The 27165-nt window shown below is 42.5% G+C and overlaps 2 protein-coding genes across 4 annotated transcripts; both read left to right on the top strand.

Moving 5' to 3' along the window:
* The first annotated feature begins 2169 nt into the window (after positions 1 to 2169).
* ccnp (cyclin P) lies at positions 2170 to 13745 on the top strand. Of its 2 annotated transcripts, XR_013791184.1 has the most exons (10): positions 2170 to 2328; positions 3921 to 4028; positions 4824 to 4905; positions 5256 to 5431; positions 6788 to 6886; positions 7424 to 7579; positions 9766 to 9924; positions 10347 to 10525; positions 11541 to 12010; positions 12107 to 13745. XR_013791184.1 is itself a non-coding variant. In XM_079515040.1 (9 exons), the coding sequence occupies exons 1-9, from the start codon at positions 2272 to 2274 to the stop codon at positions 11710 to 11712; spliced, it is 1188 nt and encodes a 395-aa protein (XP_079371166.1). In that variant the 5' UTR covers positions 2170 to 2271; the 3' UTR covers positions 11713 to 13745. The 2 variants fall into 2 exon arrangements, 1 of the variants encoding a protein (XP_079371166.1); XM_079515040.1 differs by having other exon boundaries at positions 11541 to 13745.
* Positions 13746 to 17011: 3266 nt separating this feature from the next.
* LOC306932520 (CLOCK-interacting pacemaker) lies at positions 17012 to 27165 on the top strand. 2 transcript variants are annotated; one of them, XM_079514353.1, is made up of 5 exons: positions 17012 to 17147; positions 22673 to 22831; positions 23477 to 23581; positions 24035 to 24150; positions 25572 to 27165. In XM_079514353.1, exons 2-5 carry the CDS (start codon positions 22681 to 22683, stop codon positions 26724 to 26726), a joined length of 1527 nt encoding a protein of 508 aa, XP_079370479.1. In that variant the 5' UTR covers positions 17012 to 17147; positions 22673 to 22680; the 3' UTR covers positions 26727 to 27165. The 2 variants fall into 2 exon arrangements, with proteins under 2 accessions (XP_079370479.1, XP_079370480.1); XM_079514354.1 differs by having other exon boundaries at positions 25575 to 27161.

The following is a 27165-nucleotide window of genomic DNA, read 5'->3' as shown; positions in this document are numbered from 1 at the left end:
CTCCTTCCTCCTCTGCATCATGTCTTCCCTTTCTCTCAGACGTATATTATATGCTACAGCTACAGCTTTGCAACTTTTATCAAAATATTAGTCCCTCCCAACTAAGTACTTGAATTCATATAAACTTCTGGAAAGATTATTATTTCGTCACGAATGCCACAAAAAATGGAAACGCGGCATCTTCTGACACCCATCAGAATACATTGTGGTATTTTCATTTAGACAAACTTTCTGAGTCCACAGACAGTACATACAAATGTCAAATATCTGACTGAAAATGGTATTGTACACTTTACTGTAAATTATTCCTTAATTCTGTATGGTGTTCTTTTGTTCACATCCTCTTCAATTTATCTTCTCCTTGCTCATCTTTCTTTCTTGTCTTTCTTTTTTTTGTCTAACCAATACTGGAATACAATACTGAAAACCAAGGGTTTCTAAACATAAGTCACAGATTCAATTAATTTGCAAAAAATATATTTTTAACAAATTAATTATTAATACATAGATGCCATTGATTCTTATACCGCTGTTGCTGCTATGATGACACCTGGATTTCCCTCTGGGGATCAATAAAGGCTTCTCTCATCTGATCATTTTATATCTTATCTTTCACATCACATGCCACAACCAAAATATATGTGGGAATCTTTTGCCTTTGCTCTTGATATCATAGGCTAGTATTTTCTCACTTCCACCAACAGTGTTACACTGAAATGGGTAACCTATCAAAATTCCAATTTTGGCAAAGACCAAAATTATTCTCTATTTATTTACTAGACCGGTTCCCGGCTGTAGAGCACCGAGTCGGTAATGGTGGAAGTTCAGTGGAGATCCATGCCCTACCCGGCTATGCAATACCCGTTGTACCCGTTCCACCCATCTGTGTCCCTTTTATGCCCATATATGGAGATTGCTGTATCTGTCTCTCTGTGTCCCTTTATTACTATATATGGAGTTCTGTGTCAGACATGGACAAATATGAAGTGTTGTGATGTCAGAACAGGCCAGCTCCATAATCCATATATGGAGCCTGCCAGGTCATGGGCCCTGTCCAGAGCCCATGCAGGCAGACTCAGCAGAGGCCTTTTGTGGCGGTTCTGGACAACCGTGGGTCCGACACCGGGCACTGCACTCCCTGTGGGGGTGTGGAACGCGTGTGTCGAATTCTATAAATGGTGCATTTATAGATTGCATCATTTGGGGTTAGAGTTTCACAGGTCACCAATTCCAAAGTTTTGTGTACGCACACACAGGCACGCACGCACACACACACACACACAAGATACTTTGCAGATCTTTCATCTTTGAGGATTAGGGGGCAAATATGGTACGTGCTAGGTAGACATGTATTGTTCTGACCCAATATGAGATTTGACCTTACCTGGCAGCTAAAGTAAAGGCTTAGTTAGAACATTTGAAAGTATAATGTGCCAGAAAAATGTTGACAGGCTACTGAATTAATCTGTCTTTGTTGATGCTCTTTGGCAATTATGCTACTAGACCGGATGCCCGGCTGTAGAGCACCGAGTCAGTAACGATGGAAGTTGGAGATGCATGCCTCACCCGCCCTGTACCCGTGTCAAAGTACCCGTTCCACCCATTTATCTGTGTCCCTTTTATGCTTACAAGAGTTAAATTATTGTTAAACATCTGCATTAGTTAATTTACAAGGAGAATGTAGAACAATTGTTATTTTGCCTGTTAGCTCTCTTATGGAATTGTGGACAAAATCTTATCCAACGATAACATATTATTTATTTTTCTTTAAATCTCATCAAAATGGTGGCTCAAATGCTGAATAAAAATAATGGGCCTTGATTTATATTACAAAAAAAGATTCTCAAACATGTTCTACTTCTAACCTAAAACTGAAAAAGTGACCCCCAGAAGAGGTTTGAGTTCTTATAAAATGTCCAAATTATTCCAAATTCGACACTATTAATTTCCCAATCCAAAACTATATGTCTATAGTAAGCTACCCATTTAACAAGGGCGTTTTGACTATCATGTGTAGAATATAAAATGCTCTAAAAATGAGCTTTGAATGCATTAATTTTTTGGTGACATTTTATAGGCTGATGTCTCCAGGACTCCACCCCCTCTATAATGATCACCTGTGTTTAATCAATCCACCTGTGGTTGTCTATATGAAGGGCTCCACCACCGCTAGGAAGATTGAATCGAACTAAGCTTCTTCCTCCTCTTCCGTCCCGGTGTAAGTAGCTGCAGCGGCGTTGCGAGTTAAAATTCCCTGTCTCTGGCTGAACTATGGCCATTGTGACTGGGTTCTGCGACTCCAAGCCACTGCTGGACTTGCACAACAAGGTGAGTAAAACTGGAATCATCATGGGGACTTGTATTGGTGCGGGCTTGTGGGCAAATGATCGCAACATTAGGGAACAACTATAGCTCTATGGATCAGAGCTAGGGATCAACCAATTCAACATCATATTTAAATTAAGGTAGGCTATACTAACATGGGTCGCACACAGTTTGAGTTAAAAGCTCAGTCTTGCCACTAAGTGTTTGTCATTCGTTCAATTTCGTTGATTTAGATAATAAAGATTTGCCACTGTGTGTGACCCTTATCATGCCATCGGTAGAAACGCATATAAACTATAGGCCAACCAAATCCTGGACTTTTTCTATTTGAAATGTTTAAAAATGTGATCGGCATCTCAGGTGTGTCGTAGTATAATCTTCTTGACTATTGGCACTACATGTTTTTTTTATATAACTTTATTTAGTCTTCATTTACTCTTAATTATTAATTAAAATAAAACTGTAGGCCTAGGTTGATTGTACTACGGCTACGCTAACTAGAGCAGTGGGCCCTGAGCCAATATAACCAAATATAAATGTGTATATTTACATGATAAGACTTATACATATTTCATTTTAACATTTTAGGGCATAATTTCTACAAAACCTGTGGATATCATTTGGGCATAGATGGAATTTAGATTTACGTCTGATAATGATGTAGCCTACCATGTATGTTCAAATCATGTAATTTATATTTTCAATGTTATAGCCTACATTTATTCCTAGTGTGGGGTGGGAAATTTGGAATAGTTTTTTTTTTTTTATAGTTTTTTTTTAACCTAAAATATTGTCTATACATTCATGAATCCACTTGCTGACCGGCTGTCGGTATTGAGCAATTTGCTTTCTAGGGGTTTTGTTTATATGTGACCAACCATAATACGCTATAGGCCTACGGTACCATTAACATCCTATAGGCTATAAGGCAAACATGTAAAAAGAAGAGAAAATAATAATTATGCACCCATTTAGACCTAAGCTCGATTCTACAAAATGTCTTCTAAATCCTGACAGTTTTCTGAAAAACCTATGTTTCACTGTCAGTGGTTCTCAACCTTTTTCATGTCAAGGACCCCCAGTATTATCTGTAATTGGCTGCCGACCCCCATCTGAAAATATGTTGTTCCAGGGACCCCCCTGAAGCAAAGATTTGAGTTAAAAATGTTCACGCTCATAGCGCGGCACGTGCCCTGCTATGAGCTTGTAGGTCTGTTATTTTTCAATAGCTAAAGTTTAACATAATGCCTAAAACACTAAATGGGGTTCCCACCCAGAATGGGTTAAGTAGCATTTGACGTGTGGTTTTCATGATTCTGAATCCATTCCAAGCATTATTTTGGACAAAACACTCCTTGGGCTGAGCAAGTGGATTCATGAATAGGCCTATATGTATATATAATATTTTAGGCCAATTAAAAAAATATATAACAAATGTCCCACTTTAAACAAAATAAACCTGTTTGCTGCTGGACTATCCCCTTTACACAGTACATTTGAGGAGAAAATAGTCATTTTAACATTGAGGTGCCCACATAAGTCCCCACTTGACCTGTACCAACAGCTTTAACTACAATGTACTCCTATTATTCCAGACGGAGGAGCAGTGCCCTCCCCTCAGAGCAGCTTGGGAGAACGCCTGTAGGCCTAAAGATCACTGGCAGGCCCAAGAAGAAGAGCCTAGGGGCTCAGAGGGTCCATGGGTAGGTCTATAAGGTTCTCGGTTGCCACGGCTGATTTTTCATTTCTCTCTCTCCTATAGAAGTGTGTCCTGCACCAAAATAAGCTTACAACACGTCGCAGCATGACTTGTTGTAAGCTTGTAGATGGCCTAATTTCGGTTATTAGTTATTTTAGTCTTCAAGAAAACCTAATGAAAGGTTAGCTGTGTTAACTGGTTAATACCTGTATGGCTACCAAAACCTCATATTAAATCCATTGTGTTAAGTGTGTAAGACACACAGCGCTAGTGTGTCAGGTGGTGGCTCATTTCATGCCGTTTCACAAATTGCATATTAGGACTTGTCCTAGCAACATTTTTCAGTCTTGAGATTTTATTTAGCTTTAATCTGTCTTCTGCTGCACTTTGGCTAACTTCCTATAGGCCAGTGGTTTCAACCCTTTTCATATCAAAGCCCATTATTTATTTGGAATCGCGGACCACAATTTGATGACATTTATCCTCAGACCCAAAACTTTATATTTTGTTGTCATTCAATAAGATTTTGTCCACAATTCAATGCTGTATTGATGTGGTACCAATACCATAAGGAAAATTCTTCTACATTCTCTTATTGTCTATACTTGGTTGTAAATTAAGTAATGCAGCTGTTTAACAATAATTTAAGTTATCATCTATGAGGGTCTATTTGGTTGCCAACTCTCAAATTGGCAAGGACCACTGGGTGGTGTCTGGACCCCTGGTTGAAAATCAGTATTTTATATATATATATCATTTTTTTTTTTTTTTTGTATATACCTTTTTGTTTTATTTTCAGGCTCGGAGGTTACAACGGTCAACTGATGATGACATTATCGTGGGCTTTCCTAGTGATGGTGGTCAGACGTGCTCAGATGATGGTAAGTATACTCAAGCTATTTGGCTTCCTTATCCAGGCCAGGGCTACTTAACAAGGAGCAACCAGGTGAGATTCTCGAGCTTAATTTTACTCTGTGCTGCAGCTGCTGTGCATTGCCCTCAAGACACGGGAACAAAATTCTATTATCTCTAGTCTTTACTTTGTTTGAACCCATTAAGACCTGGAACGCATCTGTCACCTTAGTGTTGAACCACTTAACCATTGTTTTAAACTTTAGCTGTTGAAAAATGGCACATATTAAGCTCATAGCACGGCAGCGAGTGCCGAGCTACGAGCTTGTAGATCTGCTATTTTTGAAAGATTGGATCTTCTATTCTTGTCACTGTGTAGCAGATAATGCGTGCGTTACTGGGGCGATGCTGCTCAACCCCCATGACTTCCAGGGCCTTCACAGCCTACAGGCACTGATCCCCAGCCTGCTCCAGCATGAAGTTGAAACTGCCATGGAGAAGCTGACCATGATCCATGACCGCAACTACGCTTGGGACATCTTTTTGGATATGATGGTAAGATGGACGGTGGTGGGTTTATTCCCTAATTCAGGGGTTTTCAACGTTTTTGGCCGGGGACCCCCGGAAATGCTTTGGCAATGTCTCGGGACCCCCGCCCCGCCCCCTCCCGACCCCCAATATAAATTGACTGCTACAATAACCTTAAACCATTTTGGGCGGGAACCCCTTTTGGTGTTTTAAGCATCGTTATTATTTAGCTATTGAAAAATAGCAGATCTACAAGCTCATAGCGCGCCACCGAGTGGCGCACTACGAGCTTGTAGGTCTGCTATTTTTGAAAAAAAGTGAAAATAAAATTTTAATTTTTTTGTTTTTTGAAAATAATTTGGGGACCCCCTAAAATAATTTGGCGACCCCCCGATGGGTCGCGACCCACGGGTTGAGAACCCCTGCCCTAATTGAACCACTAACCTCTTGCCAGACCTACAGGTCCATCTCGATTAATTAGAATATTTTGTAGAAGTTCATTTTCTTCCATAAGATAATTCAAAAAGTGAAACTTTCATATATTCTCAAGTATTTTAAACCTTTTTGTTTTAATCTTGAGGATTATGGCGTACAGCTCATGGAAATCTAAAAATCCTATCTCAATGAATTAGAATATTTTAAGAGGCTACTTTTTTTTTTTTTTTTACTTGACATGTCGACCATCTGAAAAGTATATTAATGTATGCAGTTAATACTTGGTCTGGGCTACTTTTGAACAAATTATTTCATCAATGGTGCGTGGCATGCAGGTGATCAGCCTGTGGCACTGTTGAGTTGTTATGGAAGCCCAGGTTTGCTTTGATAACAGCCGTAAATTAATTTGTATTGAGTCTAGTGTCTCACACCTTCCTCTTGACAATACAACCAAGATTCTCTGTGGGGTTCAGGCCAGGCCAGTTGGCTGGTCAGTTAAGCACAGTAATACCATGGTCAGTACAACAGTTACTAGTAGTTTTGTCTCTGTGGGCAGTTGCCAAATCGAGCTGGAAAGGAAAATTAGCATCTCCATGAAGCTTGTCAACATACTGAAGCACAATGTACTCTAAAAAGAAGGCTGTGTTGAAACCATTGTTAAGTTTTCACTGTCAGTGGATCAATACCATAGCAGAAAACATGGCCTAAATCATCACTGTTTTGTCATGTAGACACTGTAGGTCTACAGTGTAGGTCTTGCCCAGTGACTACTAACATGGGAATTTTGGAAAATTCCTTCACACAAAATGAGTGTCCTAGAGCCCTACTTATTTATTTCTTAGCGTAAACCAGTACTTGTTCTGTATTTGCCATTAGTTGTTTATGGGCTAGGTGCATTAGTTAACCCAATGCCTTTGTTATGGTTGTCCACTTTTCTCCATTCTCCAGAGAAATCAATTCCAGAGCTGTTTCCCCAGCGCTGAGCTGCCCCAGCCTTACACGGATACAACTTATGCAGTTCTTGTTGACTGGCTCATACAGGTTAATGTGAGTTCTGTGTTGCACATGATTTAAGGGACATTGAAATTAAATGTTGAATGCCGATAATGTTTTTCTCTTGTATTCATAATAACTGCGGCTGGTCGAGCGGCCTGTCGAGCTCTAGCAAACTAATGAACCAGAAACGTGTGGCCTGTAGAATGATGTTACCATAGGTGTGCGTCGCTGTTTGATGACAATGTGAGTGATCCTAATTGGCAAAAGGGGTGTCTGAATGTGAAGACATTGAGGGCGGGCTAATAAGCCTAGTACTTATGAATAGTCAAGTGGAGTGCTGGTAAGCTCGGCCCTAGCAACCAGCCACCACGTCGACCCTATTCTGGTAGTGAGATCCCTCACAAAGCTAATGACTTATTTATACTTGACCTTGTAACCATGATGCTAACCAAAAATAGATTTTCAACCGGGGGGGGGGGGGGGGGGGGGGGAATATGCCATGATTAATTTCAGTGTGTGAAACGGTCATGCAATGAATAAACTGTATACTTGTGACATTTGTTTCTTTAATAAGTTTTGTTTTTCTAGGATCTGTTCCATTTCCAGGATGAGACCCTCTGTCTGGCAGTCCACCTCCTCAACCACTCTCTGCGGCAGATCAAGGTGTCAACATCCAAACTGCAGCTCATTGCTGTGGTGTGCCTCTTCCTGGCTGCCAAGAAAGAGGAGACCCAACTCCCTGAGGTATGGGGAAACTACATTGATTACTTTGTGAGGACGATTCTACAAATGCCTTCAAAATCCTGACAGTTTTCTGAAAAACCCATGTTTCTATGTCATTGGTGCTCAAACTATCATGTCAAGGACCCCCAAAAATATATGTAATTGGCCGCAGACCCCCCCATCTGAAAATATGATGTTCCAGGCACCCCCCAGAAGCAAAGATTTGAGTTAATGACGTTCACTCTGAAAGAATATATATTCAAAGCTTTGCACCACATTTTCGCGATTAAAAAAGATAGCAGATCTACAAGCTCGTAGCGTGGCACTCGGTTAACTTACTATTTATTTATTTTAGATGAGAACCATGTATAAGCCCTTTATGGGTTTGCTTTCTTGCCTGCACTTATTTTTCTCTTTTGATACCTTTTTCGTACGTTTTTTTTTTATTATTGTGCGAATACATTTTTTTTTGGACGGGCACCTGGCAACCCCCATGCAAATCAGTGGAGGTAATGGAAGGTAGAACCCGAATGGCTGTGCAATTGTAGAGATGATTGTAAATTGGTAAATGAGACGAAAGAAAAGCATTTGCCAAATGTTTTTGACATCCTAGCCGAGGTTGATACAACATGCTCCTTCAGTTTGAAAGCGATTGCCAGAAGACTGACCTCACCAAAATGCGAAGCTATATGTACCTGGTTGGTTCCATGTGATTTTGAACTGCATGACAAATGCAAAGTCTCTTGTTGCGTTCACATGGGCAGATTAAACGATTCAGTCTACCATTCATTGTCAATGGAAGCCAGCGACATGACGTTGCAAAGACGCAATGTAGCTGCTCCAAATCAACTCTCAATACGTCTATGCATCGTTTCATCTGTCCGCGTGAACGCACTGAGTTGCTGCTGCACTTGTGTGGAGCGCTTTTGACTGAATGTATAGAGTAAAAATGCCTACAGGTGATGTTAAATAAGAAATGAAGATTTGTAGATGGCTGCTTGGAAGTACTGCTATGGGACTACCAAACTGGCAGGCTGCTGTACTGGGCATGCTTTCTAGACCATTGTTGGAGCTACTTTAGACTTAGTAGTAGCTTGCTGTGACGGCATTGTGCAATTTGTTTGCAAAATTACCGTTTTTTTTTAAAAATTTTATATAATATAGCTTCCTGAGATTTTTTATTTAACTCATTGCAAAAAAGTAGCATTACTTTTGACAGTGCAGAAACATAATTGCCTTCCTTGATGAGTATCAACGACCATCACCTGGGCACAGACACACACAGCTCCCCTCTACAGTGCTCTACTACTGAAAGTGACTATCATTTCTCTCCAAAAGCACTTGAATATGATGGAATATGACTAAATTTCACATCACACTTTTTTAAAATAGATTTTTTTTTAATTTCAATTCATATCATCGGGATTAATATCGATATACGATATATCGTTACATGCCTATTAGAGGGCCCACCCGGGGACCCCCACACGGTAACTGTCATTTCTCAACCGTTTCAGACGCGGGCTGGCTCGCCGGAACCGGGCAGGCATTGTTCTTGTGGACCCCCAGGGGGTCTTGGGGACCCTCACACAGAGTTGCACCACTCACTTCACACGGGTGATTTTTAAGTTAAAACAGTGTTTGGTTTTTCACTGTGTATGATAGGAAGTTTAGAGACCATTGACACTGCTGTTGGAGTGTTCAAAAGTGAGCTACAAACCACTCCCTTTCTAAAAGATTTCATTGCCCTAAGCCCATTGCAGTTTAGTTGGCTCGGCACCATTAAATGTATTGTCCTATTAAAAACGCTGCTAAACCATATAGACACTTTTGTACGTTGTTGGTGGTTGTATGTATGTTTTCGTGCTTTGCTTCCTAGTGTAATGTCTACCTGTTGTGTGGAGACTGCAGATGTAAATTGCCATATTTTGCAAAGTCATTTATATAATTAATATGCATTGTCCTGTCAAAATAAACAAAGTAAAAATGGGGTGATATACTTTAAATGATATTCAAATTCTTAACAGGAGTATTTGCTGAATTGATGGAGAGGAGGACCCTGATGTGAACAAGTGTTCATGGTTATATCCTCAGTAGCAGTTTTTGTATTGACGTGTACTTTCCTTGAACTGTACCCATTCTACATGCTGTGAATGCAATAATCAATGCATGTAATTGGTCTGCTCCCATGTCTCTCCATGCCCCAGGTGTCTGAGCTGTGCTACCTCATGGACAACACGTATACCAAGCACCAGCTGCTTCGCATGGAACGCAGAGTCCTCATCACACTCCACTTTGATCTCTCCCACTGTTCACCGCTCAACTTCCTCCTCCTCTCTGCAGCCATCGCACGCTGCAGTGCCAAGGTTGGTTGTAGGTTGACTTATAGCCCTATCGGTGTTTTTCATACATTAATTAACCCATTTTGACCTGAGATCAGATTCTAAAAATGTCTTCTACATCCTGACAGTCTTCTGAAAAAGCTATGTTTCTACGTCAGTCGTTCTTCGATTTTTCAAAAATAGCAGACCTACAAGCTCGTAGCTTGTAGATCTGCTATTTTTCAATAGCTAAAGCATAACATAATGCTAACACCAAAAGGGGTTCTTTGAAATTGTGGTGTTGAGTCATGTGTTGCAGTTCAGTTCACTAGGCCTCCCTATATTCTAGGTCATTGGTTCTCAAAGTGGGGTCTGGGGACCCCTAGGGGTAGGCCTACTTGACGGAGTTCCAGTTTCATATACACACTGAGGAAGGCTGTCCTTCACACTGTTCTATGTGCTGCCAGGTGGTGTGGATGGCCCGTTATCTACTGACTCTGTCTCTCATGGAGAGCCAGTGCGTGGTGTTCTTGCCTGTCCAGTTGGCAGGTGCTGCCCTCTGCCTGGCCCGTAGGGTACTGCAGGAGCCCCCGACACCAGAGGGGGAGACGGCCTGGTGTGTGGCCTCGAGCATATATGTGGGCAGGTGTGTGTAAAGAACTTCTATGTAGATTTACTCATTTCTTGGATTTGTGGGTTGTATGCAATCCAAATTAAAACTGAACTTGGTCATTAACCCATTTGACCTGAGATCAGATTAATAAAAACAGTTTTCTGAAAAAGCTGTTTCTATGTCAGTCTTTCTTTGATTTTTCAAAAATAGCAGACCTATGAGCTTGTAGATCTGCTATTTTTCAATAGCTAAAGCATAACATAATGCCAACACCAAAAAGGGTTAAAGTGCATCAGGAAGTTCTCAGTCACCACGACTGATTTCAGTCATTTGGATTCCATAGAAGCCAGCGTGTCTTCTATGAAAATTGCAGATCTGCAAGCTTGTAGATCGGCCATTCGTTATTTTAAGGTGACGGAAGTGATCAAACTAGCAATATAGAATACATGTTTAGAAGAGGCATCTTTCAGGTACCTGACTGGTCTGAAATGTCATGATTTCTTCAGCTGGTCAGCCCAAAATGTCATTACATTTTTAGTCTTGAGATTTTATTTTGCTTTATTCTATAAGTAAACAATGAAAGCTGGTTGCCAATAATTACTTAAAATTCCATTACAACCATAGATTTTCAACAATCTACTTTATCATTAAGTAATCTACTTTCACCCAATTATCATTGGGCACTTGAGTGCCCAATGATAATTGCTATGGGTAACGTTACATACAGAACAAATCTGTCATGGATATCATAGTCGCTGAATATTGATTCCCCAGCTGTATTTCATACAGAAGATATTTTGGGTTTTTTTACGAACCTTACAGGACAGTGTTCTTACTATAGTTACAAATATCTGCTGTTCTCATTAGCTCCCACATCACTGGCCCAAAGCTGTATGATCCACACACAATATATATATATAGCTAAAATATATGAGCATTGAATACTTTTGTCAATTTGAGATGACGGGGCGATGATCTCAATCTACTTGCTTCTCTTCGCTGTAAAGAACCGTCTTTCAAATCTCTCGATCTGCTCCATGTCTTCCAGTGAGGACACCCTCCTGAGGATCATGCACATCTTGGCCGAGGCCGCAGCCAAGGCCTACAGCCGAGAAGCGCCTTCGTTCATCAAGTTTTCCTCGCGAGAGACCATGCACGTCAGCAACCATCCCATTCTGCAGAACGCCCTCTGCGTGCTACCGCCTGTCTTGCACACATGATGCCCTTCAGGGAGAGAATTCAGAGAAACCCAAACCGTTCACTTTTCCACCTCAACCTGGTCCCCATGGATGGAGCATGGAGACTGGTGACTATTTGGACTGCTAGGGAGAGAATTCAGAGAAACCCAAACCGTTCACTTTTCCACCTCAACCTGGTCCCCATGGATGGAGCATGGAGACTGGTGACTATTTGGACTGCTAGGGAGAGAATTCAGAGAAACCCAAACCGTTCACTTTTCCACCTCAACCTGGTCCCCATGGATGGAGCACGGAGACTGGTGACTATTTGGACTGCTAGGTTTGAGAATTCAGAGAAACCCAAACCGTTCACTTTTCCACCTCACCTGGTTCCCATGGATGGAGCATGGAGACTGGTGACCATTTGGACTGCTAGGGAGAGAATTCAGAGAAACCCAAACCGTTCACTTTTCCACCTCAACCTGGTCCCCATGGATGGAGCATGGAGACTGGTGACTATTTGGACTGCTAGGGAGAGAATTCAGAGAAACCCAAACCGTTCACTTTTCCACCTCACCTGGTTCCCATGGATGGAGCATGGAGACTGGTGACTATTTGGACTGCTAGGGAGAGAAACCCAAACCGTTCACTTTTCCACCTCACCTGGTTCCCATGGATGGAGCATGGAGACTGGTGACTATTTGGACTGCTAGGGAGAGAATTCAGAGAAACCCAAACCGTTCACTTTTCCACCTCACCTGGTTCCCATGGATGGAGCATGGAGACTGGTGACTATTTGGACTGCTAGGGAGAGAATTCAGAGAAACCCAAACCGTTCACTTTTCCACCTCACCTGGTCCCCATGGATGGAGCATGGAGACTGGTGACTATTTGGACTGCTAGGTTTGAGAATTCAGAGAAACCCAAACCGTTCACTTTTCCACCTCACCTGGTTCCCATGGATGGAGCATGGAGACTGGTGACTATTTGGACTGCTAGGGAGAGAATTCAGAGAAACCCAAACCGTTCACTTTTCCACCTCACCTGGTTCCCATGGATGGAGCATGGAGACTGATGACCATTTGGACTGCTAGGTTTCCATGTCCTCACAACAGATCCCTGTGGTCGGTGCCATTGACTTGACGACTAACATGTATGCTATGGAAAATGGGGATGGCCAAGCGGTCAACATATGCACCCTCTCCTCTGATTTCATACAAGTCTATGCTATGGAAGGCTGTGATGAGTATGCACCCTGAATACATAAAAATATATCAGGACAAGAGTTATTTAAAAGTTCTATATCCGTTGTAATGCATCACAGTGGAAGGAAAAATTATGGTGGTGAACTTTAAAGAAGGTCCAAGGCAACTCTGTTAATGTAGAAAATGTATTAATTTTATTCCATTTAAAAAAAGAAAGGTTAAGCGCTGTTGACCTACGTGTTTCTGCCGTGTAAGTTTGCCACCACCATTTTTCCTTCCACTGTGATTTATTACAAACTCGTGTATAGAACTTTCTTTTTCCTGAACATATAATATCTTAGTCTTTTATACTCTGAAGCGACAGAAACCTTGTAATGTACAAAACGTTACTTTTCAGGAACTGGGGGAAGAGAACTTCCAAAGTAGTTATTTAGTTACATGCTCTTAATACTTTTAGTTTGTTCATTTATAAAACCCACTCACTTGACCACTTGCACTTTTGAAAATGTTTACAAATTGCTTATGTGCTATTTTTGCTACTTTTGTATTTTGTTTGACACTCTAGTATGAGAGCATCAATTTACAAGAATAACTAACTTAAAACCTTGAAATGCAGTTACAAGGTTTCTGCCCGATGGCAACGTATGAATTAATGTTGACTGGCCATCACTGCCTTCCATGGCAGACTTGCAATAATTGAGATGATTTGAATGCCCCATGTGGCATGTTTTTATGCTCTTATGTTTCAGCTGTTTTTGTATGTAAAATGTGTATACTCTGTCTCTGCGTTTATTGTTGGCAAAATTAACATTAACTTTAATATACATTTTTAATATTTAAAATAAAAGACCCTGCTGCAAAAACCCTAAACCTGCTGTATTGCAAATGATTTACCACTTGCATGTTCAGAATTTTCCACATGTTCAGGGCCCTGGTGACCTGTGGTTTAGCCACTCGAGGTTAAGTTCCCATTTGATTGGCCACACTTAGCATCATTGTCAATCAAGTAGTATTCAATCTCATGTGCGAGTGCCCAGATTTCCCTACTGCACGCACTAGTTTGTCAAAGACTCTTTTAAGGCCAATACTAAACCACAATCAAAAATTGCTAAACCACACAGTAGTCAGGCCAGAATACTTCTGAAGAAAGGTTTGGTCAAGGAACATTTCTGAGGGTTTAGCTCTGAATTAATTCTGAGCTTTTGGACTAAGGGGATCCTAGCTGCTGACTTGGGTGAGGAATATACCTGTACAATTTTTGGTTTGACTACTTTTTTTTTTGATACTTCACTCATTGGAGACATTGCAAGGAAGTTGGAACTTTGCAATTTGCGGGACATCTCAGATTGACGATTCATTTGTATTTGAAATCTTGCGTGAATTATTTTGGTTGATCAAGTCGGATAAGAAATATTGCAATTTAACTTTCAAAAGCAACAGTTTTGTCTTGTGTTCTTTTGGTCTGCATTACAGTATAAAGAATTACTGATGCAGGTATAGGACCTTTATTTCTTAGTTCTTTAATATAATCGGACAATTGTATGGTTCTGATTGTCCTAATCTAGTGAGTGTCAATGGTGCAGGACAAAGGCAGATGGCCTCTTGCTCTTGTAACCGGTCAATGATTATCACAGACAATGAAACTAATCTCCCGAGATTCTGTCAGCAACCCTGCCCAAACACGCAGTAATGTTGGTAGGAATAAACACAGAAGTACCCAGGAGGAAGTGAACTAAGAAAGGGGAGGACGAAGGAGCCAATAAACCAACTTACTGTTTCTACACAAAGGAGGTGTTGGCCCCAGAGGCATTACCGAAACGAGTTCCCAGATTGCTATGAAACTGACACAGATACTATACAACACTTCTCATGGGGAGAATGTTTTGTCAATGCCGTTTGTTATGTAAGCTCCAGAACCATGCCTGTCATAGTTGGCCTACTTACTAAAGTGTCTTGTGATAGTTGAGCCAAACACAAAGCACTATATATATTAACACTATCCACCTTATTTGTATGATAAAGAAAACCTTGTAGCTATACTGACTGACCTAGGGCCTAGGCCTATACAAGTACTTTAATGTGCATGCTTTAATTTGAGCCATTTTGGGACAAGTTGGAACTCAACACCTTACTTTTTCACGTGTTGCGAGTGTTGAGCGCACTCTATTTGTTCTTGATGTTTGGATCAAATGGCCCATCACAAGGCAGGCTTTTCTGGCACCCATGGGTCCAAATGTGGTCAATTCAGGCAGACCACATTGAGAAATGTCAGGTAACAGTGCAACTTTAATTTTATTTTTTATTGGGGAAAATCTGTTCCCATCACAATACAAACTTTACCGCTCTCAAAGAGCACTTATGGCTGCAATTCAAAACTGGCCTGTACATGTTTTCCCTTTTTTCTAACCGTGTACACTGTACAGTATATGATTATTTCTTTTTTGCATAGAAATGAGCATCGCGCCTGTAGCAGACATGCACAGAGCAAGTTCAGTCAGGAAACTCAGTGCAGTTGCTGCCGGCCGTTCATTGGGCCGCCTCAGCATCACATTCTCATTCACATGATTCACTTCATCCAATCACTCATTCCATCTTCATACCGGCTATTTAAACTGGAAGTTTGCACTGCTCAATCTGGCTGCCTGCTTGCTTGCTGCTGCACACTGATAAGGTGCTGCCAGACTTAAGATAAAAGAGTCGCGCATGTTCTCAGCTGTGCGCAGCTTCTTTTTCCGGGTTTTTAGACAGCTGGTGGATGGAAATTAAGCTCCACCTCCGCGGACGACTTGCGCGACGGCCAGATTCCCGGAAACGCACTCCTCCGCGCAAGTCGTCCGCGGAGGTGAGGCTTAATTTCCATCCACCAACTGTCTAAAACTCGAAAATAAACTGCGCACAGCTTAAGACGTGCGCGGCTGTCGACCGTTTTGCGCTTAGGTGTGGAAACAGTGATACTGCTGCACTGCTGTCTGCTTAAACCTTTGCTGCTCACCCTCCTCCACCCCAGCTACCACCTGTCGTTTTGGAGAAAGCACCCTTTTGGCAATGTGCCCTTTTGGGAAAAAAATAAGTTTGTACACTGTACAGTATGTGGACCATGGTGACATTGATCAATTCTTGATAAAAAAGCTTATTTAGGCCCCAAAATCTATAAATCTCACACTATTGAGGCAACCGGCCGGTTCCACACACTGCACAAGGTGCCCTTTTTTCACTTGAGCACCTGTCCCTCTAAATGTCTGTGCATGCCACTGGCAAGCAAGCAAGCAGATTGAGCAGTGCAAACTTCCAGTTTAAATAGCCGGTATGAAGATGGAATGAGTGTGTGATTGGAGTCCCGATCTGAGTACCTAAAAAGCAGATCCAATTCATCTCGTATTGACCTGTACTTTCCTTGAACAGTAGGCTACCCATTCTACAAACTAACTGTTGTGGCTCTTTTGTTGGTTCCAAACATTTCTACCTTAGCCAACATACCCACTGATGCACCCAGAGACTTTGGATGTACGCAGAATAAAGGAATCAATGTCCACAGTTTGAATGTCTTTTTGATTTGCATTTACTTCCATTAAAGTGCAGTGATAGTACAGTACATTACAAACAGCTCCTTCTGGCATTGTCTGTCCTGTGTTGTCTGTCTGGTAAAAACTGGTTTGTCCACCAGGTGCATGCCGCTCCCCAATCACCCAGGCCTACATATGCTCTCCATCAATCAATTAGGCCTGGTGAGGCGTGCCCCTGGTGTCCAAACAGTGATTCAATTACATAATAACCCATCAAACCAATACCCAATAATGCCAAATGATAACTACAACAATTGTGATAATAATAATAATAATAAATAGACATACAAAACAGTGAGGATGGCTTCTACACTAACTGTTTCAAATGTTCAATCAATATATAGCCTATACAAATTCTAATCCTAGAAAAGAATAGTGGAAACATGTTTTTGTTTAAAAAAATAACATATTTTTTTCTTTACAAAATATAGACTAAATATCATGGTTAACAGTTACCTTAATTTTGAAATGGTCAACAATGGCCTTTATTTTGAAATTGCTAAGCAGAAGTCAAACGCTTACATTCGTCAGACTTGACGAGCACAGCTATAGATGCAGGTTTTGCAGCTTGACACTAGAGTGTGGTGTGGGAGAGATTCATGCAGCCTGCAGTTGTCCTTGTCTAACCCCGTCCGATGTCTGTTGTCCCACAACTTGCGAGAGTGGTCCAGGGCCAGGCAGCGACCGTTCACTGGAAATATCTTTTTAGGTTTGCTTGAGGTTTTACACTTTGGGGTTGGGGGGGGTAAGGTACGTTTTATGTTTCTTCATTTTAAATAATACATTATACAAATGTGTGTGGTTGGGGGTGAATTCCTGCTTGCTGTGACCATGTATTTGCATTTAATAGCCTATAGCTTATTAGTTCATGCCTGCACTTTTAGATAACTTGCACGTTGTTTTTTTTATATTGTCAGCCACCATTTCATTAATTTCTACCAACGATTGTCCATGACAATTGTGACAGTTGCTGTTTTACTGTTGTTTCCGAGCAAAGTGAGAAGTGTGACTGTGACATAAAGGCATAGAAGTTGTGTGTCACTGTGGTGTGGATGGTTACATAATATCTGTCTCAGACAGTGGCACAGTCAGTGTCTGTGATAAGCAATTCAAAGGAGCTATATGAGAAAACATACGTTTACATTGCCAAAGCATGAAGTGTCAAAATATAATATTAAACAGTTGAAAATGTGTAAAGTAGGCTACAGTTGGAGGGGGGATACAGCATTGGGTAAACAGGAGCTATCATGTCACATTGCATATGTTATATGGGTATAAAGATTTTTTAAACGAAACTAATAGTAGGCCTATATACCAATCTTTTTGCGGTAATTTTGGGACAAATGTAGCAGCACTGTTCACTCTCTGCATCGGAGCAATATATCTGCCTCATTATTGGCACTCCCACCTATTTGTTTACCATAAAGGAACCCTTGCTGTTGGAAAAACACCGTCGGATACCAGAGTCTTTATAGTTGCAGAGCCGTTTTGGTTGCAGTCTGAACTAAATAACAGTTAGTTCTTGTGGAGTCGTTTGTTAGCAGCAGCAGCAGAGCTATATTATTGTGTGACAGCTATGTGAGATCCGGGAATACAGGCCGACGCCTGTGATGTTTTCCTCCGTCGCTTAGCTGACTGTCTGTGCATGGATGGGGGAAGGGCGAGGAGAGGAGAGGGGAGGGTGAAGCCATTTTGGCAGCTTTGTGTTGTGTAGTGTATACTTACTTACAACATGGTTATAACAGTCAGCCAGCCACGGTGGACAGTTCATGCAGGGTCAAGCGTCACGTGTGTGTGTGTGTGTGTGTGTGTGTGTGTGTGTGTGTGTGTGTGTGTGTGTGTGTGTGTGTGTGTGTGTGTGTGTGTGTGTGTGTGTGTGTGTGCAGTGTGAGAAAGAGAGGGATATACTGAGAGAGAAAGAAAGGGATAGGCCTATATAGAAACAGAGATAATTTATCTCACTCACACACACACACACACACACACACACAGGCACGCACACACACACACACACACACACACACACACACACACACACACACACACACACACACACACACACACACACAGTCACACACACACACACACAGAGAGAGAGAGAGTTTATCTTGATTGTTTTTCTACTAGGAAATTTGCTTTTCTTTGGCAATAACGTATGTTTTCTCACTGCCAATAAAGCTCATTTGAATTAGAGAGAGCGAGAGAGCGAGAGAGAGAGGGATCAGCTCGGGACAGTTATAGCAGCCAGTCGGTGTCCCGCAATAACCCCTACCCTGTCTGCTCTGCTCTACGTGACGTCTGCGCATACGTTATGGCTGACCTGAAATGCACTCGTGTCTGTTACGTCTGCGCATACGTTATGGCTCATAATGGCTGACCTGAAATGCACTCTAGTCTGCTCTACGTCTGCGCGCAGTGCGCGGTATGGATGGCCTGAAATGCACTATTGTCTGTGCGGTATGGATGACCTGAAATGCACTCTCAATGAACAACTCCCCTGATAAATATGCGTTTGAATCATACTGTCGCTCATCAGCCCGGTATTAACTTACGTAGCTTGAGGCAGCATAGCATAAGGTTTGTTTTGTCAGCTGCAGTTTGTTTTGTTGTCTGCCTCCCTCCCTCAATTAAACACAGTTGTTCATTCATTGCGTAGCTATAATTATTATGTTAAGTTGGTGACTTGGTGTGTCCTGAGCTGACTCTGAGTGAGTCTGACGCGACCTCGTGTCGTCCATTGAGAGAGTCTGAGAGAGAGAGGCGATTGGCGAAGGAGGAGCTATAGTATATTCACTGCACGGGGGCGTGTGAGAAAATGTGCTTTATGAATGTGTGACAATGTCAGTTGACCACAAATATGTAGAGAGGCCATGGCATCTATTTTTACTATCTTTACACACAAAGATATACTATATATATATATATATATATATATATATCCCCATGTTTGCATTTCCTTTTTGCACTGTGATATCTAGGTACAATTCCTGAAAACATAATATTCTTCCAAGTTCAACTGTTTACCTGTTTTACAATCTTTGGCTGGAAGACTATAGATTTCGTATATGGAAGCCAATTTAGCCCTGGTGTCCTTATTTAGTTATTTTGGGCAATGTCATGAATCATGATAGACAAATACTGCGGCATGGTCAAGCTGGACCTCCAAAAGGCTTTTGACACTGTGAACCTCTCCATACTGGTTAACAAGCTAAAAGCAATTGGTTTTGATAGCACATGAATGAGCTGGATGCAATCCTACCTGTCCCCCCCCCCCCCCCCCCCCTCCCAGTGAGCTGTGGCATTCCACAAGGAAGCATACGAGGGCCTTTACTGTTATGTAAACGACATGACATCAGCTTGTGACTGCAACTTGTTCCTGTTCGCAGATGACTCAGCACTACTGGTCTCGGACAGGAACAAACTGCAGGTTGAAAAGGCCCTCAGCTCTGAACTCGGTAGAATCTGCACCTGGCTCGCTGATAACAAACTATCTTTACACCTGGGAAAAACTGAATCCATTCTTTTTGGATCAAATAGTAATCTCAGCAAGGCAGCTGGCTTCTTGGTTAGAATGGGTGACAATATTATCACACGAAAATATGAAATTACCTACCTATAGGTTCCATCCTGGAGGCAAATCTTTCCAGTGATAAAATGGCCACCAACGTAATAAAAAAAGTGAACCAAAGAACAAGATTCCTATAGGATCTCCTCACTGGTCAACAAAAACAACTTGAAGACCCTAACAGGAGCCCTTGTACAAGGTTTCTTCGACTATGCATGCACCTCTTGGTACCACAGCACCTCAAAGGCCCTTAAAACAAGGCTCTAGACTTCCCAAAACAAACTGGTCAGTCAGGCTCCTACTTGGCCTCACCACCCGTACCCACCTCACCCCTGTCCACTTTGACAGGCTGTAATGGCTTTAGGGTTGACGACAGAGTACAGCATCTTGCAATGGGTCTGGTCCACAAGATTCGATACACCACCAAGATACCCATGTACCTGTCTAAATACTTCCTTAATGTTAACGAAGTCCACACCCACAACACCAGAGGGAGTGCAACAAACCATGTGCAACCCAGATTTGGCCCAAACAAGGGTCTAAATTATTTTCGCTCCTATGCCACCCCTCACTGTATATGTTTTTTCTCCCTTTTTACCTCCTCTATATGATGATTTCCTGTTTTTGGCTATATAGAAGTGTATATCTCATTCGTCTAAATGTTATGATGAATTGAAAACGGTGGACCCTATTGTAAACAAGTGTAGTGCTTTATTGTGTCGCCCACTCACAGTTAACAGTTTTTGTATTGAGTTGTGCTTGAAATATAGCCTACTGTAATTCTGCAAACTGTTAATAAATACTTCAATCAATCAATCAAAAAAATGTTTCAAAAGAACATTGCAGAACTACAAGCTACAGCAGCTGTTGTGGAAATGGTTTAACTTTTTTTTAAAGCTTTGAAAGGTTGAAAATAGGGCTTAAGGGGAATTCCGGACTAGGCGTTTTCTTACCGTAACATGACAACAATATTGATTACTGGAAGAAGCAGAAAAAAGAGCTGTTGTATATATTGTGGGAAAGTCCACAAAATGTCACTTCTTGAAGCCATAGCACCCTATATAATAATAAATAAATAAATCTAACAGTGGTGCATGGTGATTTTAGTGGCGATACATACCTTATCATCAGAATTCAGTAAAAAACTGCTACTGTGGAATTCCCCTTTAAGTAAATATATTTTTGACAGGAATTGTAAACTCACCCCTTCAGACTCGATATTAGCCCATAGCACTTGCCGTAGCACTTGCCCTAGCCTCGACGACCTTACAGTGTGTGCAAAGGCCCAACATTTTACACACGATGAGGAACTATCAAATCACTACCATGGTGATCAGGTGGCAGTGTGGCACCATATTCATAAATCTCTTCCTGGTTACATAATTATCTAAATGGATATTATGTAACTAGGACTATTATTAGTATTGCCAACTCGCAGTCCGATCTTATGATGTAATATCTTTTGTTGTTGTTACATAATGAAGTAAACTATTTATGGGACTGGGAAACTGCATCTAGCCCTATCTGCACATTTCCTAGTAGTTGTGTTTGTTTTCTATTTTCAACTCAAGTCTTAATAATGAAAATCACACCTGTGTGAAGTGAGGGGCGCTAATATATTAAAGTCTAACTCATGTTGATTAGGTGATGTAATGGTGATGTAAAACAAACGGGTGGTAATAGCCTATATTAAGATCACAGCAATGTGCTGACTCTCCCAAACAGCATGTTTTCTTGTGTAATTAAAATGAAGAATGTCATGCTAATAGCCTACAGAAGTGATGTATTTGGTTTCTACAATATCCATGCATGGTTGTTTGAGATTGATTGATTGATTGATTGATTGATTGAACATTTTATTAACAGTATGTAGAATAAGTACATTTCAACAAAAGTAGTACAGGTCAATACAAAAACTGCTTTGAGGATAAAACCAGAAAAAGCACTAAGACTTGTTTACATCAGGGTCCTCCATTTTCAATTCATCATTCAGAACATTTACAAATATACAGTTTCCAATTGCAGCCATCTGTAAGTGCTCTTTGAGAGCGGTTTTGAAGGAGTCTAGGGATTCACATTTCTTAATGGCTGTTGGTAGGGCGTTCCACATTTTAGTGGCCTATGAGCGAAATTAATTCAACCCCTTGTTTGTGCCGAATCTGGGTTGCACATGGTTTGTTGAACACCCTCTGGTGTTGTGATTGTGGACTTCGTTGCTCCCCATGGCAGTCTGACGGATCATGGGCATTCCTTGGCTTGCCAGCTGTATCTATCTATGTATGTGTCTGAGAAGAATAGTCTATGAATTGCTGTCTTAACCTTTGCCCTCTCATCTTCGAATAATCTTCTTTTGTGAAAATAGCTTTAGAAGCAGGTCATTTGGACATTTAGCTATAGCAAAATAACTTATTGAATATCACCTTAACCTGTCCATATCCTTTTGTGATTTACTTACCTACTACCTATTTGCACATGTCTGTAATGTGAATTAATCTCACACTGCCAAATTGCCTCTTACAATCTCGTTTTACATCCTATGAAGGGGCCAAGTGACAATTCTGTGGATATAAACGTTTACGGGGAAGGGAAGGACACTTGCATAATCTTCTGGAATTGTCTGGCCAGATTAAATGTTATATAATTGTATGAATTATGCCATGTCCCAATAGGCCTCAGTATGCCTAAAGAAGACCTGCGCACATCAAGCAAGAAAGCTAAGGATAAGAGCAACAGTGCTGCTCTGCTGGCCTTACGGGAAGACAAAGACACGGATGACTCCAGTGCGCGGGACTCACACTGCAGTTCAGAGAAAGATTCTGGTTACTCTGGTGAATGAGGTTTTTCTTTATTGTTTTGAATTTATTCTTTGTGGTATCTGGTGTTTATAGAGCGTCGCAGTCCAGCCCCCCTACCAGGGCCCAGGAAATTATTCTCCGTTCATTTTCCTCATAGACATTTCAGAAAGTATTTATTTAAAGACGTTTACGCCGCGGACAAAGCCAACTCTTGTCGTGACAAATCATGACAACAAACACAATTTTTCGGGCTGAACAAATAATTAGAAAGAAGAAGAAAACGGCAGGTTACAACACTTTTTTGTTGTTTTTCTTCTTTGTAATTATTTGTTTGGTCCAAAATATTGTGTTTGTTGTCATGATTTGTCACGACAAGAGTTGGCTTTGTACGACGCTTATAAGGTCTTTAAATAAATACGTTTTGAAATGTCTATGGGGAAAATGCATTGGGAACTATTTCCTGGGCCTGGTGTCGTCATGAAAGGGGGCGGGACTGCGACGCTCTATAGACCTTGCTCCTTGTGAGGGCGAGGGAAGGAAACCTGTTCAAATCCGACCCTGGCCCTGTCTTTGTCTCGCATGTGTCCCCTCACTCTGTCCTCTCTCTCTATACACTGAACCCATTATGGAATGCATACATTTGAAAATAAATGACGTCCTGTTGTTGTTCCTCTGCAGACAATGGCTCAGACTGGCACCAGGCAGATGTTGAGGACCAGCAGCACAACAGTGTGAGCCAACCCAGTCCTGGGGCCCGTGGCCATGGACCAGCACCATCACCAGGCACGTGCACACACAGACATCAAAGGGGTCTTGAGCCCCTGCCCTTCTACCCGTCTGTAAAAAAAACTGGTCAATGAATGCAGCATTTACTATGGTGAAAGAAATGCAAATGCCCCCATTTCCATGCCTTATCTGAAGGCAGCATTCAGGAGAATTGCCTTTTTCCAAAATCTCCTGAATAGAACTCAAACCCAGCATTTTGCGTGGAGAGAATTTGTTGTCTGTGTAGAAATCCATGATAGCCTATACGCCACATCTTCAGTAGCTAAAGAGAGCGGGTCGTGCACTGACAATAGCTGATCTACAAGCTCTCAACGGGTCGCAGTGCGACGCGTTGTGAGATTGTAGATCAGCAATTTTCTCAGTTTTTGGCCAAAAGTGCCTTTTTTAGAGAATTTCAGCCCCTGCCTCTCTTACATTCTCTGCACGTCCCTGCATGTCCATCACACCCAGGACAGAGCCATGGGCGGGGCCAAGAAGACAGGGCTGAGACGCCCAACCCTGTCATGATGCCAGGGAGTGGGGAGGTCAGACCCGTCTACATCTTGAAGAACATGCTGGTCAAGCAGGTACAATACCGTTAATGTACAGTATGGAGGAGCAGTTTTTAAGAATGTAAAGATTAGAATAGGGATGGGCTGTAAACCAAATTTTGCTCATGCCGGTAATGTAAAATCACATAATATTCTCTTTTGCATGTTATTAACCCATTTAGGCCGGACATCGAAATAAAAAAAAGTCTTCTGAAAGAATATATGTTCAAAGATTTGTGCCGCATTTTCACGATTTTTCAAAAATAGCAGACCTACAAGCTCGTAGCGCGCCACTCGGTGGCGCGCTATGAGCTTGTAGATCTGCTATTTTTCAATAGCTAAAGTATAACACCAAAAGGGGTTCCCGCCCCAAAATGGGTTAATGTTATCAACTATTGTTGTATATTATTTTGTTTTACTGATTGAAAAGGTAAGAAATAAATGTAGGGTTAGGCATAGTTTTACCGAGGTTACGTTTAGGAATAAGGTTAGCTTTCATGACCAAAAGAATAAGGTCGCGAATACAAGCAACCAAAAAGAGTTTTCTTCGACGGGTGGCTGGCATCTCCCTTAGAGATAGGGTGAGAAGGGGCACGGTGGCACAGTCGGTAGTGCTGTCGCCTCACAGCTACAGTAGAAGGTCCTGGGTTCGATTTCCGCTGGGGAAGCTGTGGGCACTGGGGGCGTGTTCTCTCCTCCGTGTCATCAGTGCCCATACCCGAGGCGGGGTTGGCGAAAGGGCATTTCTGTGTGGAGTTTGCATGTTCTCCCCGTGTCCCCTAGGGTAGGTACCCTCACAAAAAACATGCAGTAATCCTGGTCTCTAAACTACCTCCCCCTGGCCGGCCGGGGCACCTGATGGAGGGGAAAGGAACTGGTCGGAATAACGTGTTCCTTCCACGCGCTACATCCTGCCGGGTAAACTCCCCCCTGTCGGGTGAAAAGAAGCAGCTTGGACTCCTCGACAACTAGGCCTTTTCGTGGAGGGGTCAGAATAAAATTTGGACTTAAACTGTTATTCGTCTATAGTACTCAATTATTAAAAAAAAGAAAAAGAAAAAAAAGAGAGATAGGGTGAGAAGTTACACGTGTGAGATGTCACACGCGAGAGTTTCGGAGTAGAGTCGCTGCTTCTTCGCTTGCAAAGGAGCCAGTTTAGGTGGTTTGGGCATCTGGTTAGGATGCCTCTCGGCCGTCTCCCTAGGGAGGTCCTCAAGGCACGTCGCACTGGGAGGAGACCCCGGGGCAGACCAAGGCGCAGTTGGAGGAAACACATCGATTCACTGGCTTTGGAACGTCTCGGGATCCCCCAGGAGGAAGTCACTAAATGTTTCTCTGGAGAGGGAAGTCTGGAGCACTCTGGTGGAGCTGTTCTACAACTTCTCTACTCTCTACTACTTCTTTACCATCATTACCTTTTCATCATCCTCTATTTCTTACTCTCTTTCTTCGTCTAGCAGGAGATGATCCAGGATGGGGGTGATCACATTCAGACTAAGCTGATCTGGGGGAACGGTGGAGGTAATACCAGTGCCAATGCTGCCTCCCACGTGATCCTACTCCAACAGCCAAGCGCAATCCCAAACCTGCCCGTCTCTGAGGGACTTCATAAACCCCCGACGCGGAAAAACAGTGGCACGGGAAGGAAAAGCAACGGTACCTATCTGCCCATCCTCAACTCCTATCCCCGCATCGCTCCGCACCCCGCCAAAAAGCCGTCGGATAAGGCGAGCCAGGACTCGCAGAGCCAGAGCAAGAGGATCTGCACCGAGGATCAGAGGGTACGTAACGTGTCCACCCTGAAGGGCCTGCTTGAGAAGCACCTCAGAGAGCCTCATTCTGTAACGTGTTCCTCTGAGGTGCCGGGCACGTCCGTCCCAGTCGGTGATAGCTGCGCACACCTCAGTCCTACCGCAGTCTCTTCCAGCCTGGGCTCCCAGACTATCTCCAGTCCAGACGACGCCTCCCTGGCGTCGCCCCGGCAGCACAGCCACTTGTCTTCCATCCTGGCGGCGAGGAAGGGTTGTGGATTACTCAACAGCCTCCTGAATTCCCACCATCGGCGCTTCGTCAACACCATCGAGATCCTCAGCCAGTCGGGCCTGCTGGATATCACCATGCGCACCCGAGAGCTCCTCCGCCAGAGCAACACCACGGATCGCGAGATCGCCCAGCTGCGCCAGCACACCCGGCTACTGTGCCAGGCCGCGAGTAATCCCAACGGCGGCCCGGACGGCGACGAAGCCTGGGCGAAGGTGCACAAGGCCATGGCACAATCCGGCCGATACTCAAGCGTGACAGACCTCCGCAGTGAGCAGAACTCCTCCGACAACAACCCGCATTCGGGAGATTCGGATAGTGATTCTAGTGCTGTGGGAGACGCTAACGTTGTGTTTGCTGATCGGAACCGAGCTGCTCCGTCCCTCCCACTTCACACTCCACCGTTGAACTTGAAACAGACGTGTCCTGTGCAGGAGCACAGCTCAGTAAATATCAGTAATACTATGTCTGACGCAGAGCAAGGTGAGAAGCACAGGGAGGTCAACAGGGAGCAGTCAGAGAAAGTCACCATTGTGCCACCCGACAGTTCAACTGGTGGGGATGTTTGTTAGTGCCTGTGAAAGGAATCAATACCTAAGGCCACTATAGTACTGTACTACGGTACTACTTTAGTGGTGACAGTTATTGTGTATTATAGTATGCTTGATTTAAAGTCTTTATTGGTGGTTATGGAGATCATGTTTTCCTAAGGATCACAAAACGTTTCTATGCAGGCTGATGAAGCTGAAAACAAACTATTTATGGCTTCAGTCTCCATTTCACGTTTTACATCTTTTTTGTTTTTTACGACTGTAAGCTACCAAAGTTGGACCCGTTCTGAAATAGAACGCGAAATGGAATGCTCTGTTACCCAAACCCCATATCCATTTATTTAACCCCTAAAAAAAAACCTGTTCTGAAACGAAAATCAAACCCAGTCAGAAAGAGATTCTAGGAACAGCATGCACACAAATAATCGGCCATAGCAAACAAGCTATAATGTAACCATTG

Source organism: Electrona antarctica (genome assembly GCF_951216825.1).
Source record: "Electrona antarctica genome assembly, chromosome: 11".
Classification (NCBI taxonomy): domain Eukaryota; kingdom Metazoa; phylum Chordata; class Actinopteri; order Myctophiformes; family Myctophidae; genus Electrona; species Electrona antarctica.
Note: the sequence above shows the minus strand (reverse complement) of the source record. Positions and strands in the feature narration are given on the sequence as shown.

What these genes read in the sequence shown, in the direction of transcription:
- ccnp (XM_079515040.1), top strand. Translation starts at nt 2,272, where the DNA reads ATGGCCATTGTGACTGGGTTCTGCGACTCCAAGCCACTGCTGGACTTG. An exon ending in GGGGCTCAGAGGGTCCATGG is followed by an intron (nt 4,029 to 4,823) that starts GTAGGTCTATAA and finishes TTTTATTTTCAG; the next exon opens with GCTCGGAGGTTACAACGGTC. An exon ending in ACTGGCTCATACAGGTTAAT is followed by an intron (nt 6,887 to 7,423) that starts GTGAGTTCTGTG and finishes TTGTTTTTCTAG; the next exon opens with GATCTGTTCCATTTCCAGGA.
- LOC306932520 (XM_079514353.1), top strand. Translation starts at nt 22,681, where the DNA reads ATGCCTAAAGAAGACCTGCGCACATCAAGCAAGAAAGCTAAGGATAAG. An exon ending in TGGACCAGCACCATCACCAG is followed by an intron (nt 23,582 to 24,034) that starts GCACGTGCACAC and finishes CATCACACCCAG; the next exon opens with GACAGAGCCATGGGCGGGGC. An exon ending in AGAACATGCTGGTCAAGCAG is followed by an intron (nt 24,151 to 25,571) that starts GTACAATACCGT and finishes TTCTTCGTCTAG; the next exon opens with CAGGAGATGATCCAGGATGG.